Below are 14,741 nucleotides of genomic sequence, written 5' to 3'. Positions count from 1 at the left end.
ATTTACTTTTTTTCCTTTTTCTGTTTGTCTCAAATTAAATACTGTCTTAAATTCAAGATAGTAAAGAAGTTTTAATCAGTTTTTTGTTGTAACGTAGTACTATAAATTTTGGAATGGCAGAATTTATTAAATATAAGATTGATTTTGATGGAGCTACATAAAGATAAAATTTAATCATAACTCATATATTTATTTACCACATCCAAAAAAATATAATATAAATCACTAACCAATAAATAGGAGGTCTAAGTCATTCGGGAGTAAATAGAGAACTATTGTTGATCCTTATCTATACATATATAAAAGGCGAATTTTGGGCGGTTTTGAATAACTATTTTGTTCAAGGGATGTAAATGCAATAAATAAAAACTGCAAAAGTAAATTTTGATTAAATAAATTTAGATGTGAAAATATTTTAATGTACTAGCAGTTATAATGATTATTTCCGTTAATTGCTTTTAATTCATTTCATTCGTAATACAATATTCTTTATAATTATGAAATAATTAATTGAGCCGTTTATTCTTCTTTTCAAATTTATCATTTTTACACTATACAACAACACATTGGACATGTTGAATACATTGGATTACGTAAATTAATCACAGTTGATATTCGGCTACTACAGTCATAATTTCAATTAATGTGAATTACACTAAAGATAAATTTTCGGTTACACTAATTAAAAAATGAAACTGCCACCAATCAAATGTGAGTTACACATAATAAATTTCAATATGAATACTATTAAGAAAAGTCTCTATATATATGCCCTATATTATCTCACAACTCTAAATATTCACACACCAAATATTCACACATCATACATTATACTTCCTCCCACGGTAATCAACTTCCCCAAAATTTGGCAAAATTTCATGTATCCAAAGGTATGGTATCATTTATAGCTTATAATTCCTTTCCTCATCGCATTCTTTATACATGTTGCATCACTGAATTTTTTCTTTAAAAAAGTTGTGATTGTTTATCTATTTTAAGCACTATTTTTGTGCAATTATTATGTTCCTAATATGTGATCTTATCAGTAAAAAATGAAAGTTTGGAATTTACCTTTTTCGATGATCTACATCCTAACAATACTTCTGAGTCATTAAAAGACCCGTGAAAGACGAAGGACATGGGGTGTTGTGACTACAATAAAGAGTGAGTGAGGCTGAAATGGAAGATATTGGCGTTGACAGCGAGCTGATAGCGGCAACTACTAGCAAGAAATCTTCAAGAATCAAGGATGTAAATGGTGTAAATGGTTAAAATTGGCACGAGGGAGAAACAAGGATAGAGAATTTCTAGACATTTGTGTAAATTTTTCTAATTGGATTTTTCTCTTTTCTCTTTGCATTAAGTAAATATATGTAACCTATAACATGTTTTCTAAATTTCCATACCTAACTAAAATATGTTTGCACACCGCAACTTTCAAATAAATAAATTTAATTAAAAGTTTTAATATCACACTTTATTCATACTCCCAAGTTATATATATTTATGATTTTATATTTCGTATCATAATACTTATCACAAAATACAAAGTTAATATAAAGAAAAATTAATGAGTCGTGCGACACACCGGGTTGATACTAGGGTTTAGGGTTTAGCTAATAATAATCAATTAAGATTATGGATTGAATATGATTATACATGATTTCTAACGCTTTTTATTTATATCATAAAGTAATATATGTTTTAATTACTATTTATTAGGTAGATAAATGTTCTTTCATTTTTTGTGATGTGTAGTTGCATTTGAAAGGTTTTAGAAATTGTTGGTGATCTTTGTCTATAAATACATGTTCTATCATTGTGGAAACCATAAATGAGGCGGAGCAGGTGTCATATGAGAGAGTGAAAGACGAAGAACAAAAGACGTGAGTCGGAGATAGTGGAGAGAGAGTTGTGCAAAAGATGGTAAAAGGCAAGGAGCACTTTTAAATCCTTTTTGAAGATCATTCTATTTTACTGATATTATTTCATATCTAAGTATTTTCTTCATATTAATTTTTTTTTTTTTTTCGTCTAGGCTACAGTATTTTGTTTTTTACAAATAAAGAAATCACATAAGTTGTTGACTATCTATAATATTTTGAAGCTACAGCTTTACACATTCGTCGCCAACTTCATCACTTCCATAATTTTCATGCAAAGAAAAACATCTAACAACGAAATGGCTAAAGGAAGCAAAGAAGACAAAAATCATAAATATCACATTTGCATTTGCACATACGCATAAATCATCAATTTAGAGATTAAGGAGAAAAATAAGGCTGAAGAAGAGTCGTGATAGATGTGGTTTGTGTTTTTTGTTTGTTTTGTTATTCATTATTTATCATTTTATGGCGATATTATTGTCTTAATTATATTTTGTAGTGGTATATTAAATAATTATACCAATTGAATATTATTAGTAATTTAATATTAAAGTATGTAGTATTAAGGATGGTAATTTTCTTTGTTGTAAAGACCTATATAAGTGTTGTAATTAATAAATATTTCATGTTGATTTAATTTAAACTTATTTAATTTTATATCGTTAATCCATATCGTGAATATAATGTATTACATTTTATTTTTTAATCTTATGTAATGATGTTATTTTTTTTATTTTATGTTACTTATTCACAATGTCTAATTAATAAAATAAAAATATTTTGTGTCGCGCATAGCGCCTAGGCTAAACTAGTTAGAGAAAAAACCACAACTCATATCCACACCCCAGATTATAAAAGGACCCAATTCAAATGAAACTAACATTTTCATTTCAACAAAAGTTGATGAAATAAATTGATAAGAGAAATCCAGCTACATTCTACGATACAGAAAAAAAAAAATCATGTACAGCCATATCTAGTTATTCATTCTAAGACTAATCAAAATTCTAAATAATTTCTATGATTCAAGAATAATCCTGCAACGAATTGGTTACCTATTGTCATGGATTATTGATGGAGTTGAAAAAGAATTCATCTGAGGAAGGCGGCGTCCGAAGGGGAGAACGGAGCTCTATAGCACATCGAACTGTTCCGGGATTCTCGAACTGCAAGATGGACAGATAGTGCCAATTGCGCCTGTTTGCATTCCTGATTGAGTGTGCTCGTTGAAGAACACATATCTGCACCAAACGCAAACGGATGTAGCCTGACTGGCACGGAATGTGTTACGGACTCAATTCTCATATCGGTTGTGAGAACAAGTAGTGTGGGACATATAGATTAAATGGGCTCTCTCACCTAACAGGCTAGTCTTTTGGGCTGAGTTCTCCTTTTAGTCTGTATCATATGCTTTCATTGAGAGTCCAAACGGCTCAGAGTGGTGGCCGGGCAATGAACTCGCCGTGACCAATGAGTGCGTTTGGGGCCGACTCGGAGTAGTGGCCGGGCAAAAGCATCCGCCGTGACCAACGTGGCTGTGACCAACGAGGAACTCGGAATGGTGGCCTGGCAAAGAACCAGCTGTGACCAACGAGGACGTTGGCCCTTAAAGGAGGGTCGAATGTTACAGACTCAATTCCCACATCGGTTGTGAGAACAACTGGTGTGGTCTATATAGACTAAATGAGCTCTCTCACCTAACAGGCTAGTCTTTTGGGCTGAGTTCTCCTGGTCAGTCGACTGCAACATTAGTTTGATATTGTCCGGTTTGGGTCAAGCCCGCACGGATTTGTTTATGAGTCACTCCCGAAAGGCATCAAACTAATTGGAGTTGGACATGAATTATATACACCTTCCAACTTGTGTTAGTTGTGTCATTGAAGGATAGATTAGAATATCCAAAAGGTCTGGCTTTTCCCATGTCAGCAGTTATGTTACTACTATTTAGGATACTTGGTTGTGTCATTTTCACATTCCCTGATACTAGATTAGAACATGGAACATTGTCCAGATTTGACCAATCAATGCTCCCCAACAAAAAGCCATCTTTTCCTAGAGTGCCCACGATAAAATTTCCAATCAAATAGGAGTACCTCACTCTCTGCAAATGCCATGAATTTCACAATACAGGAGATAGAACTTTCCAGAAGTGGAGTCACATGAATCAGATAGCACTGATAGTTTTCCCAGATTCCCATTACTATTTTGTCTCATTCATGATAAATCATTATTAAATCATTCCAAAAGCTTTTCACAATGTATCACAGCAGATGATAGTATCACTTTAACAGCAAAGCACAATGTAATCATGTACCAATAGAATTGCAATAATAGTGTTAAAAGGAATATCTTAATGCAAACCACACCACCACAGAGATTGTGCGTATGATTATTCATGAATTTGCCATCTATTTCTAGTCACTTCATTGCAACTTGCTTCCTCAATACTTGGAGCTTTTCAACTGGGCCATATTTTTCCATGTGAATTCGTATAAATCTTTGTTTCTCACAGTCTTTTTACACTTTTGTTTACTGATAAATTTTGATTTCTTTTTGGTAGCTTATATGTTTGGAACTAGTCTAGTTTGAGGTGGGCTACTTGCAAAATCTGTTGTTTGTTAAGATATAGTTAAAAGATTGGTTTTTGGGGACTTTCTTGAAATGGGATTGTGATTTTTTTTGTGTCTGGGGTTTACAGGAAAGGAGGTTGGTTGAGGTTCCATATATGCATTGCTGAGTTTGACTGATTGATTGATCACTCTGGACAACTTTTCACTATATTTGAGGTGTGTTGGTTTGTGGAAAGGTTGGAGGCAAGCAAAGCAGGTTGTGAAGGTGTGTTTATTCGATTTTCGGGCTTATTGACTTGGAAGCTGCCAGTTGATCATGGCTAATCCGATGTGAAATTCGTGTGTATTTTGGGGGGATTTGTTGTTGTTGTTGTTGCTGTGTGGGAGGGCTTTGTGTTGCGTGTGAAATCGCAGCTCTGCCCGAGTAGAAGGAAGTGGAGAGGAGGCGAACCGTGGTAGTGTTAGGCCTGGACTGAATAAGTTTAAGGTTTTTGGAGTGAGCTTTTTGATCTGAGGAATGGCTCCTCTCAATTGCTTTTGCCCTTCTTGGCCAAAGAAGAAGAATAAGGTGATTGATTGTTGAATGAGTTGCTTCTTGATTTGATGAATTTGTGTGTTGTGTTATGTGTGTGTTTGTTTGTTGTTGAAGTGGTTTGATTTGGGGTGTAGGGAGGGAAATTCGAGCTCGTTGAGCCATCTAGTAAAGAGAGGAAGCTCGGTACTTTGCACGTGAATCTCGATCATGTCCAGATATCTTCGGAAACGAATGAGTTGAGTTCAGCATCTTTCAGTGTTCCTGTTCCTTTCCGTGTCCCGAGGAGTTCTAGGTGCAGTGTGAAGGTGATGAATCACGAGAGCCCCGTTGCAGCTGATTCCTTTGAGGTGGACTACGAAGGGGGAGATGAGCACGATGGGGCTGCCTGGTTGGATCGGGATTCTGAATTCAATTTCCAAGTGTGTTTTGAACAGAGTCAAACTCTACGAGGAGTGAATTCCTCGTGCTCTTTGAACATCGATGGCGATGCTGAACACAGTAACGCAGAAGCAATGTTCGAGATGGATGCAAGTGGAAACCTAAGCGATCCCGGGACTGGGAGAGCCAGGTTTTGGGCTTCTCCGAAGCTCAAGCGCTCGTGCTCTAGTTTGGCAATAAGAAGCGCCCCTCTAGAGCTCGAGGAGTGCAAGTCGTACGAGGATATGCAGAAGCTAGCTGAAATGCACTCCACGGCCAATCCTGGAGGAGACGGGGCAAGCCCTGTCTCCATCAAGACGCGTTGCAGTGCTGATAAGGTGATGCTGAAGAAGCATTCCACGAGCCAGATTCTTCCGTCTGGCAGCCGGAAACTGTGGTGGAAACAGTTCATATGGAGTCGCAGAAACTTGCATATAACCGCGAATGCAACAAAACCGCTCCTATCTGAACTCGAGGCCACTCCTGTCAACCAGCGCGGTGGCTACTCATCAGATACAGTCGAGCCCAAGCACGCCACCGGCCCAAGAAACTTGAGATCTCCGAGCTCATTGATAGAAGAGTCGACTGAGAGGGGCAAGCACAGCTCGGATGTCACGAAATTGGATGGATTACACGGCATGTGGCCTCAAAATCAGTGGCTTGCTTTCCCTCCCGACTCGTCTCCTCTATGGAGAGTCAACGAGTGGGTGAAAGAGACGTCCTCGCAGCCTCCTTGCCTACTGGACAAGGACGAACCTCAACACGAAGACGATATTCACTTCCCGTCCTCTCCTGAGAACGATGCATCAGATCCGTCTCGACCTCCAGCTGCAGACACACTGGAGGATATCTCACACGCCAACACTGTCATCCGGTCCTTGACTACTAACTCGAGCGTGGCTCATATCACGGGCCTTCGACTTGCAGCCATTCCCTCGATTTCGCAGTTTTCCAGCCTTCGATCGGTCAACTTGTCTGGCAATCTTATAGGTATATACTTATGATAAATTGTCACTTTTATACGAAAGTACCTTGCAGACGTACTCACACGAGTCGTTGTGAATGATTTAGTGCAGTTCGTGTAACTCCGGGATCTCTACCAAAGGGTCTTCATGTTCTTAACCTATCAAGGAACAACATAAGCACGATCGAGGGTCTGAGGGACTTGACTCGTCTCCGCGTGCTTGACCTCAGCTACAACCGGATCTCCAGAATCGGTCAAGGTACGCCATCTGCATCCCGTGCAAGTAACATATCTCGTCGTTGTCTTAGCTAACGCGTTGATCAAATACAGGGATGTCGAACTGCACTCTCGTGAAAGAGCTCTATCTCTCCGGGAACAAGATAAGCACTGTGGAAGGTCTGCACCGGCTCTTGAAGCTGACCGTGCTCGACTTGAGTTTCAACAAGATCACCACAGCGAAGGGGCTAGGCCAGCTCGTAGCAAATTACAGCTCCCTCATTGCGGTGAATCTGCTCGGGAATCCGGTCCAGAGCAACATGAGCGACGAGCTGCTGAGGAAGACGGTCTGCAGCCTGCTCCCGAAGCTCGCGCTGCTCAACAGGCAGCCGGTGAAACCACAGAAGGCGCGGGAGATACGCGTGGACTCCAGTGCCAAAGCTGCGGTCGGGAGCAGCCGGAGGAAGCCGGTGAGGAAGAGCGCGACAGCGGGGGCTTCGTCGTCGTCTCGGAGAAGCAACGCTGCCGTCGGCACCGGCCATAAGAGCAAACACAAGTCAAGAAGCCATCCTCGAATTCATTCGAGTTTGAGGGAAAAGGCTTGATTTTTATTTTGATTTTTATTTTGATTTTTCAAGATTTGAAGGTGTTGGCCTTTTTTTGATTGGTTTGATTGGTTTTTTGAATTTCAAGCAATCAAGAAATTTGGCTTTCACCTATCTGAATCTGTTATCATAACACCACTAAATGGACATGTAATGATAGATTTTTATTCCGAAATGACAAAATAAGACATTTAATGGTGGACGAAATAGTATTCAACAATAGCTCTAAAAATATCATAAAACTTGAAAATAAAGAAATTGACATACACTAAATGCTAAAGTAGCTAACTTTAAAAGAATATGTATACACAAGCAAACAAATTTTTTGCTTATTGTATACTTCTATAAATCCATCCATCACAATTTTGAGTATACATGTGCATGAAAATGTCCCTAAAAAGAGGCATCAAAAGGGTATATAGTCCTGTCTCCCCACACCCCCTTCGTTTTTGATCTCTAGTTACACGGTCACACAGACACCTTGCGGCGTCTATAAAAAATAACGCGATCATGCAGTTCCTGCATCGTGCTATCGACCCTTTCTCTTCGATTATCAACTTTCTTTCCTCCGGTTCTTTAAGAATGTTGGATGATGCAGTAAAGAAATGAATGTGAATATTATCGTCTATCATATGTAAATATACCGTTCGTGGCTTGTTCTTTTACCAAAATCAGCTCGCTTGTCTCTTGAGGAACGGTTTCTGGCAGATCAGGAGCCTCTCGTTGCTGTTGCTCTCGATCTCCACTACTCGCGCGTCCCATTTCAGATGAGTCGTCAGAGATCTTGCAAACTCGATAAGAGGAGTGGTGTCCCTCAGAATCAACCATCCCTGTGTTTTTTGTACACGTTGGTCAGCAAAACGAGAGATTTATCAACGAGAGAGCACGTTGAAGCACACGAGCAACTAATCTAGACATATAAAGAGAGCCATTGATCTAGACTTCAGCTTTTAGACACGAAACGAAACAGATTTTTCAACGCTCTAAATAGTACGGTCTCGGGTCTTGATTATCTTATCCATTCTTGCAAATAGTTCATACTATGTTGTTTCATAAAGCACAAACTATACCTCTGGACGAAGTAAGCGATCTATCTCAGCAAACATATCGATCATTTGGCATTTTGGCTGCTCGGAAAATTCAAGAGTGAGAAGTCCTTCCGCGTGAACTAGATCATACGTTCTTGGATACGATGGAAACGGTTCACACCTGCCAAAAAAAACTGATCCTTAAATCCATAAAGATTGGAGGAAAGCTAAAAGATGATTCGAACATAAAGCTGTCGATAAAAAGTGAAGCTTTAGACTCCTCACTTATGCTATATGATAAGTCGATAAGTCAAATGCACATTCCATTAGCTCAATTCATTCACATTTCTTAAAACCCGAGCCACCAAAAAGTAAGACGTCTATTGGTGAACGTAGGGAGTATGTAAAACAGAATGTAAGAATTACCAGTTATGCAGCACGCCAGTAAAGCCCCGGTCAACTATCAAAGGGAGACTGTTACGACCACTCGTAGGGACCACGTTCATAACCCAGACGGATTTCTTAGTCTCTAATAAGGCAGCATTGAAACCTCCCAAATGAGCATTCATGTCCAGCACATTTCTCAGCATGTTATAAGGCGGGGAAGGATCTTCGTCGCCAGGCCTCTTTGGATGATCCGAGAATATGAGGGGTGAAAGCAGAGACCAGAAATCTTGGACGGCGGATTTCCAGTTTACAGAATCCTCTGCAAACTCGTCTGCGCTATAGCCTACACGAAAGCAAAATAAATCCAATCAGGAGATGCCAATAAAAGGTAACACAACCTGTATCCCGATTCCTGCACCAAGCAGACTATGCGGTGTTAACATTACCATATCGTTCAAGTTCAGCTGGGGTCAATGCCGCCTGTGAGGGCCATTTTCTCCTATCTTCAATAGGAAGCCAACGGCGGTTTTGAGTCCCTCCAATGCATGCCGGGAGTGGTCGATAATATGGGGTCTCGACATCGTGGCCCTTACTACACAGAGAAAAGGAACCACTTTTCCTGAAAAAATGAGCAAACATGATGTATCATTTGCAAATGCAGCCATCAATTTATTACTAGTATTATATAACAGAGCATGAAAATCACCCTCTTACCGTTTGGAATAACAATTCTTTTTACTAGTCTTCTTCCAAACGACAGTTTCGTCTTGCTGTGGGAGCATATCCCAGCAGAGATTTTCTGCTGCCACGCGCACTGTATCCCATTTTTTCAGGTTGGCTTTGTTGCGTAAGGAGCGCTGAGAGTTTATAATGGGATCGGTCCACACAAAATATCCACCGGGCCGCAACAACCGATCAACTTCAAGTAAATATACGCCACCTGCATTCAGTGAGATAAAACACTTCAATCATAGGAAGATTATTTTGAATGGTAATGCATCTGATTTGCAATCAGAGACTAATTACAGTCAATGTTATTTGATTTTGTCGAAAAGGTACAATTAGTGGCATAACATGTACCATGAGAACTATATTGATCGAGTAGTTCTTGAAGATTAACATTGTAACAAGCTAAGAATCATCTTTTCCTAGTTTCAGAACTGATAGTTCGATTTTTATGCAATTGCATCTAATCAATGAAAAAGTTGTCGCATCATTTTACCTCCGTAACTATGTTCCAGAAGAAAAACAACCGTAGCAGAATCAAGATTACCTTTTGTGTCCCAATCAACTCGACATCTTGCACAATGAATCATGTCAAAAGATATAGATGGATAAGGGAGCTGCTTAGACGCAAAAGAACCAATCATTGCCGGGAGACCCCTTTCCAGGGTTAGCTGGACTTGACTGCCTGACGCCTCATAGTTTGCTAAACACATGGTTAATAGTTGGTATGAAGATAATCGTGCCCCAAGACTACCATAACCACATTCTATGTCCAGGATTGTTCTGACCTGAAAATGTAACAAAAAATAAGTACTGCATATTCGTATTTCAGAACCCTGAGAAGACGTTTTTAAGCATTGAAACGCATCAAAGATTGCCACATAACATGAGTCGAATATGACAACTCTCTAATGAAATGATCCGTCTCATTCTAACCATAAATGACTAAATAGACAAATATCAACCAACTGCTCGATCACTGTCATGCTTTCACAGCATAATTGAAGTGGCGAACAATAATTTAAAGAAGATGTATGGTGAATTTCACTTACTCCAGCTTGTATAAACGAGGACTCATTTCTCAGCCCAATAATTTCTGCAATTTGATGAGAATAATCTTCAACATCAAAGGTAGAAGACACCGAACGAAAGGAAATCTGGTCTTCGTCCAACATCATCATCCTGCAATTACATAACAGAGATTAAGATATCAGATAAAAGAAAAAAAAAACCAACAATTACTTCAATTCGACTACGAAACTCACCTCTTAGTCAAACTACCAGATGACAGGACTTCCTGTGCCGTAATATTAACATTTGCAAACCAGATTATGTCTTTCCCAGCAGGCCACCGTAGAGGAATCCTATAGTTCACTGGGGGAAGAACCAAGCAATTCCGTTTCAACCCGTGCACACAATGCCGATCATATTCTTCTCCCCCAGAAAACCCCAAAGCAAGATTTTCCGAAACATTGAAGCACGGAACAAAGTTCTCAGACTCCTGAGAACAATACTCTAATTCCCTAAACTTCGACGAACTAAGAGAAAGCTCCCCAATTTCATACATATCAGAGACCAGCTGCTCCTGAAGCCGCCTATATCCATGGAACACTTGCCCTCTCGACGTTGAGGCTATAGAGAGCGACCACCAGTACGAACCAGTAAGAGCGAGAATCACAATGGCTACTAAACTGAATTTGAGAAAGGAGAGAATCACTTTCTGCCAACTCCTAACAACCCTGGGACTGAAGGGATCCGATACAAAACCGTGCTCTCCCAAGCCATGAGTCGAATTTGTGAAAAGAAATCGAAAAGGGTTCTTCAAAGACAAATGTGTAACATCAGCTCCATTTAGCTGATTCCGATGCAAATCTTCCTTCTCCAACTTATCTTTCTTCTGAGAATCATCCCAATAATCATTACTATTCCCCGAGAATCGCTCCCCGCCACTCAAAACGCCCCGGTGAAGAGGCCTCGACATCTGACTTACTTACCTAAACAACCCCATCACATAAAAGCTAAAGAATCAATACCAATACCAATCAAAACAGCAAAAAGGCAAAAAGGGAAAACAGAGATCATAAAGAAAGTGATGAATTTGGAATGGACTATTCCCAAATCTGATACTAAATCTTCTAACATCAAAAAAACACAGTCACACACCGTGATTTATGGGAAACACATGGATACAAATACATAACGTGATTTGTGGAGATTACATTGAAATCAAATCTAAAAGAGAAAGCTTTACAGTCTACATGTGACTTGAACTAAAACTAAAAATAGGAAACACAAAATCCAAATCAAGAAACCAATTTTAAGTGATAAATTAAGCATATATCTGCAAAAACACAACTAAGATTCGAGTTACTGAACACAAAAAACACTGAATTGAAGGCCATATAACTCCCAAAACCAAAACACAAAGACCCAGTTGGATCAATGGCACCAAATGATCAAATACAAACAGAAAACAACAACATAAATTCTGGGCGTCAGAGTTTACCTAAAAAGATGCAAACTTTGCTAGAAACAAGATAGCCCTCACTTTCAGCTTAATTATGGGGCAAGTTTTCATGGATTTCTCACAACCCAAGGCTTATTTGTCGTTTCTTTAAACCCCTCCTTCAACCCTTGATTTCACACACTCACACTGCCTCCCAAAAATTCAATCTTGAGCTTCAGATCACATTCAAGAATTGGGAGCAAGAAAATTTCCAGCTAGAAAGTATAGATGAAGGAGACTTCAGCCAAGTGGAAAATGGGCTTTATATACATTTATATATGCATACAATTTGTTGGACTGTGAAGAATTTCTACTGAGGAGTGGGATCCAATCTTATAGCTCGGTGAAGATCTCTCTCTCTTTTTCTCTCTCTCTGTAAGTAAATATTTTTAATTTTGAGTTCATAAATGTTGAGTTCATATCATTTCTCATTTAATTTGAATTGATTGATTTAATTTTCAATTGTGTCCAGCTTTTAATTTTTAATTGAAATTGAATGTAAGTACACTACAAATATTTTTTACATTTATATTTAATGTGAGTAATTAGACCTCAAAGATTAATTAATGGTTTTATCTTTTACTCCCTCCATCCCCCATAATTTGTCACCATTTGACTCGGCACGGATTTTAAGAAATGTAATAGAAAGTGAGTTGAAAAAATTGGTGACATATGGATCCTACTTTTATATATTAGTTTTATAATAAAATGTGAGTGAGAATGAGTTAGTGGAATACGAGGTCCACTGCCAAAAATGGTAAAAGTGAAAGATGACAAATTTTTAGAGACGGACGAAAAAGGAAATAGGTGACAAATTTTTAGAGCCGGACAACATAGGAAATAGGTGACAAATTTTCTGGGATGGAGGGAGTACTTTTTATTTTTAATTTAAGTTGGAATATGATGTACTAACTAAAATTGTGAGCATTAATAGTAAGGTCCAATCACATTAAAACAAGTCTTAATCCAGGGGTTATAGCTTAATAATACAAGATGTTTGGTTCTCTTTACAAAAATGAGAATTTCTTGCATTTTTTATGTTAATTAGTAGTAGTAGATTTTATGTAGCATATACTAGAAAGGGATTAAATTGAAGATTCAAGAAATAAAAATAAAATGTGTACAAATACAATGCACATCTATAGGTCATATATTTATGTCATACTCCTATTTTGGATCGTAGATATTAAATAAAGTTAATTGTTTGGCCGGATAAGGAATTGTATGCACTTGTCATTTGTCAATTAATAGTGGCCCCTCAAGTTTCGGTGCCATATTGATTATAGTAATATAATTTCATACTAATACGCTATAAATAGTGAATTTAATATAACATTTAAAAAAATCGATTCGATCTTTGTAAAATTGACCCTTATCGTCTTAGTATCTTTTTATTTTTAAAAACCCTAAGCATTAATGGTTAGTTAAGATTAATCAGATAGTCAAAGAGAGACCAAATCTCGAGGAAACTACCTAAATGAGGTGAACCTGCAAATTAATTACATATAATTAAAAACTTCAATTCTTATTTACTTCCATTAACTAAAAATACATTTTTTTTCTTGTTTTATTGAATTGAACGTGGAATAATGTAAATAGATATAAATAAGTATTAAATAAGATAATTAATTAATATTGTTAACATTTATAAAAATACTCTTTTTGGCCAGCCAACTGTATAGCTTTATCCTCAAATTAATATAGTGAAATGGGCATGGTTATCTCGACTTAATTAAAAGTTGGAAGTGGCCAAACAATATAAAATATTTTTTTATGAGTCAAACAATCGATATGTGTATTTATATAAGTATATATACCTTTTTTAATGCAATATTATTTAGGGTAATATAACTACATATTACCAACGTAGTGGTCACGTTTAACGTATTAGGTTGGGTAGGCATTTTCACCAACTTTAATAAAATGTGAACATGTCCAAAATAGTCACAATCAATATTCCTAACATTCTAAAATAGCTAACATCGAATTATGTATTATTATTAGATAGCACAAAGTAGTGTAGGCAATAGAAAAATGTACAATTTGCATAGTTTTAGTAATATAGAGGTGGAATTAATTATAGCCACAACTAAATTATAGGTTTGAGATTTAGTGTGAATTCAATTAATCAAGATTTAAAAAATTGAAGTCACTTGCGTTTGGACTTTGGAGTGTAACGCGGTTTTTAATAGGACAAGTTGGATACGAGTTTAGTCAACCTTTTTAGATACTATTCTTTTTTTTATTATTTTATTTAGAATTGTTTATTGTCACTATTTCATTGGTTAAGTCAAAGTTGAGTGTGGTTCACATATAAATAGCCTAAATTATGATTTGTTTTGACTAGTTTTCGTTCAATTTAGATCTTGGATCGGTCGTTAAATAACAAATTTGATAAGTGAGGCGATGATTATTTTATGAATAATATCACAAGCAATAGGTGGAACACTTTCAGTCACTATTTCAATGTGATTATCCATTATATTATAGCAACACTTATGTGGTTGTGTGTAAGCTTTTATTATTCTGAAATAATGTATGCATATAATCTAAATAAATAATAAGGAGTAATAGTTTTTTAGTAGAAAATGTTCCAACTCTCAAAAGGGGAGCACAAAGTCCTCCAAATATAAAGGTACTGACTAACAGCAAAGAAAAACACTATACAACAAGGACAACGATAAGATACGATAACATCCCTAATGAATTATTAAAAGAAACACAGAATATAAACAAGGTCACGAGTCACGACACTAACCTAGATCAGAGTTGTCTCATATCAACGGTAAATAAAAAAAACATAAAGGATAGCAGAGACAAACAAGTTGAAGAGGAATTGAAACACACCTGTCAAACTGAATATTAGAGTTTATTGGATATTCTTTGGATCGCCCATCCTCT

General features: G+C 37.3%; 2 protein-coding genes across 3 annotated transcripts; one reads left to right on the top strand and one right to left on the bottom strand.

The window, feature by feature from the left end:
• Positions 1-4,148: 4,148 nt before the first annotated feature.
• LOC125200545 (uncharacterized) lies at positions 4,149-7,668 on the top strand. 2 transcript variants are annotated; one of them, XM_048098185.2, is made up of 5 exons: positions 4,149-4,375; positions 4,585-5,024; positions 5,126-6,398; positions 6,485-6,631; positions 6,703-7,668. In XM_048098185.2, exons 2-5 carry the CDS (start codon positions 4,974-4,976, stop codon positions 7,191-7,193), a joined length of 1,962 nt encoding a protein of 653 aa, XP_047954142.2. In that variant the 5' UTR covers positions 4,149-4,375; positions 4,585-4,973; the 3' UTR covers positions 7,194-7,668. The 2 variants fall into 2 exon arrangements, with proteins under 2 accessions (XP_047954142.2, XP_047954141.2); XM_048098184.2 differs by having other exon boundaries at positions 4,149-4,476.
• On the bottom strand, positions 7,404-12,182 carry LOC125200544 (putative pectin methyltransferase QUA2). The gene is made up of 9 exons (XM_048098183.2): positions 11,841-12,182; positions 10,600-11,328; positions 10,387-10,516; positions 9,882-10,122; positions 9,323-9,548; positions 9,055-9,227; positions 8,648-8,951; positions 8,264-8,402; positions 7,404-8,023 (listed from the first exon to the last, which is right to left on the bottom strand). Exons 2-9 carry the CDS (start codon positions 11,313-11,315, stop codon positions 7,865-7,867), a joined length of 2,088 nt encoding a protein of 695 aa, XP_047954140.2. The 5' UTR covers positions 11,316-11,328; positions 11,841-12,182; the 3' UTR covers positions 7,404-7,864.
• Positions 12,183-14,741: the final 2,559 nt, after the last annotated feature.

This window comes from Salvia hispanica, chromosome 2 (genome assembly GCF_029641045.1).
Source record: "Salvia hispanica isolate PSC_SH4W2 chromosome 2, Shi_PSC_v1, whole genome shotgun sequence".
In the NCBI taxonomy this organism is placed as follows: domain Eukaryota; kingdom Viridiplantae; phylum Streptophyta; class Magnoliopsida; order Lamiales; family Lamiaceae; genus Salvia; species Salvia hispanica.
This window is presented reverse-complemented; position numbering and strand designations above follow the sequence as displayed.

What these genes read in the sequence shown, in the direction of transcription:
- LOC125200545 (XM_048098185.2), top strand. Translation starts at nt 4,974, where the DNA reads ATGGCTCCTCTCAATTGCTTTTGCCCTTCTTGGCCAAAGAAGAAGAAT. An exon ending in GGCCAAAGAAGAAGAATAAG is followed by an intron (nt 5,025 to 5,125) that starts GTGATTGATTGT and finishes TTTGGGGTGTAG; the next exon opens with GGAGGGAAATTCGAGCTCGT. An exon ending in GATCTCCAGAATCGGTCAAG is followed by an intron (nt 6,632 to 6,702) that starts GTACGCCATCTG and finishes GATCAAATACAG; the next exon opens with GGATGTCGAACTGCACTCTC.
- LOC125200544 (XM_048098183.2), bottom strand. Translation starts at nt 11,315, where the DNA reads ATGTCGAGGCCTCTTCACCGGGGCGTTTTGAGTGGCGGGGAGCGATTC. An exon ending in CCTCGTTTATACAAGCTGGA is followed by an intron (nt 10,123 to 10,386) that starts GTAAGTGAAATT and finishes TTACATTTTCAG; the next exon opens with GTCAGAACAATCCTGGACAT. An exon ending in AAGAATTGTTATTCCAAACG is followed by an intron (nt 9,228 to 9,322) that starts GTAAGAGGGTGA and finishes TCATTTTTTCAG; the next exon opens with GAAAAGTGGTTCCTTTTCTC.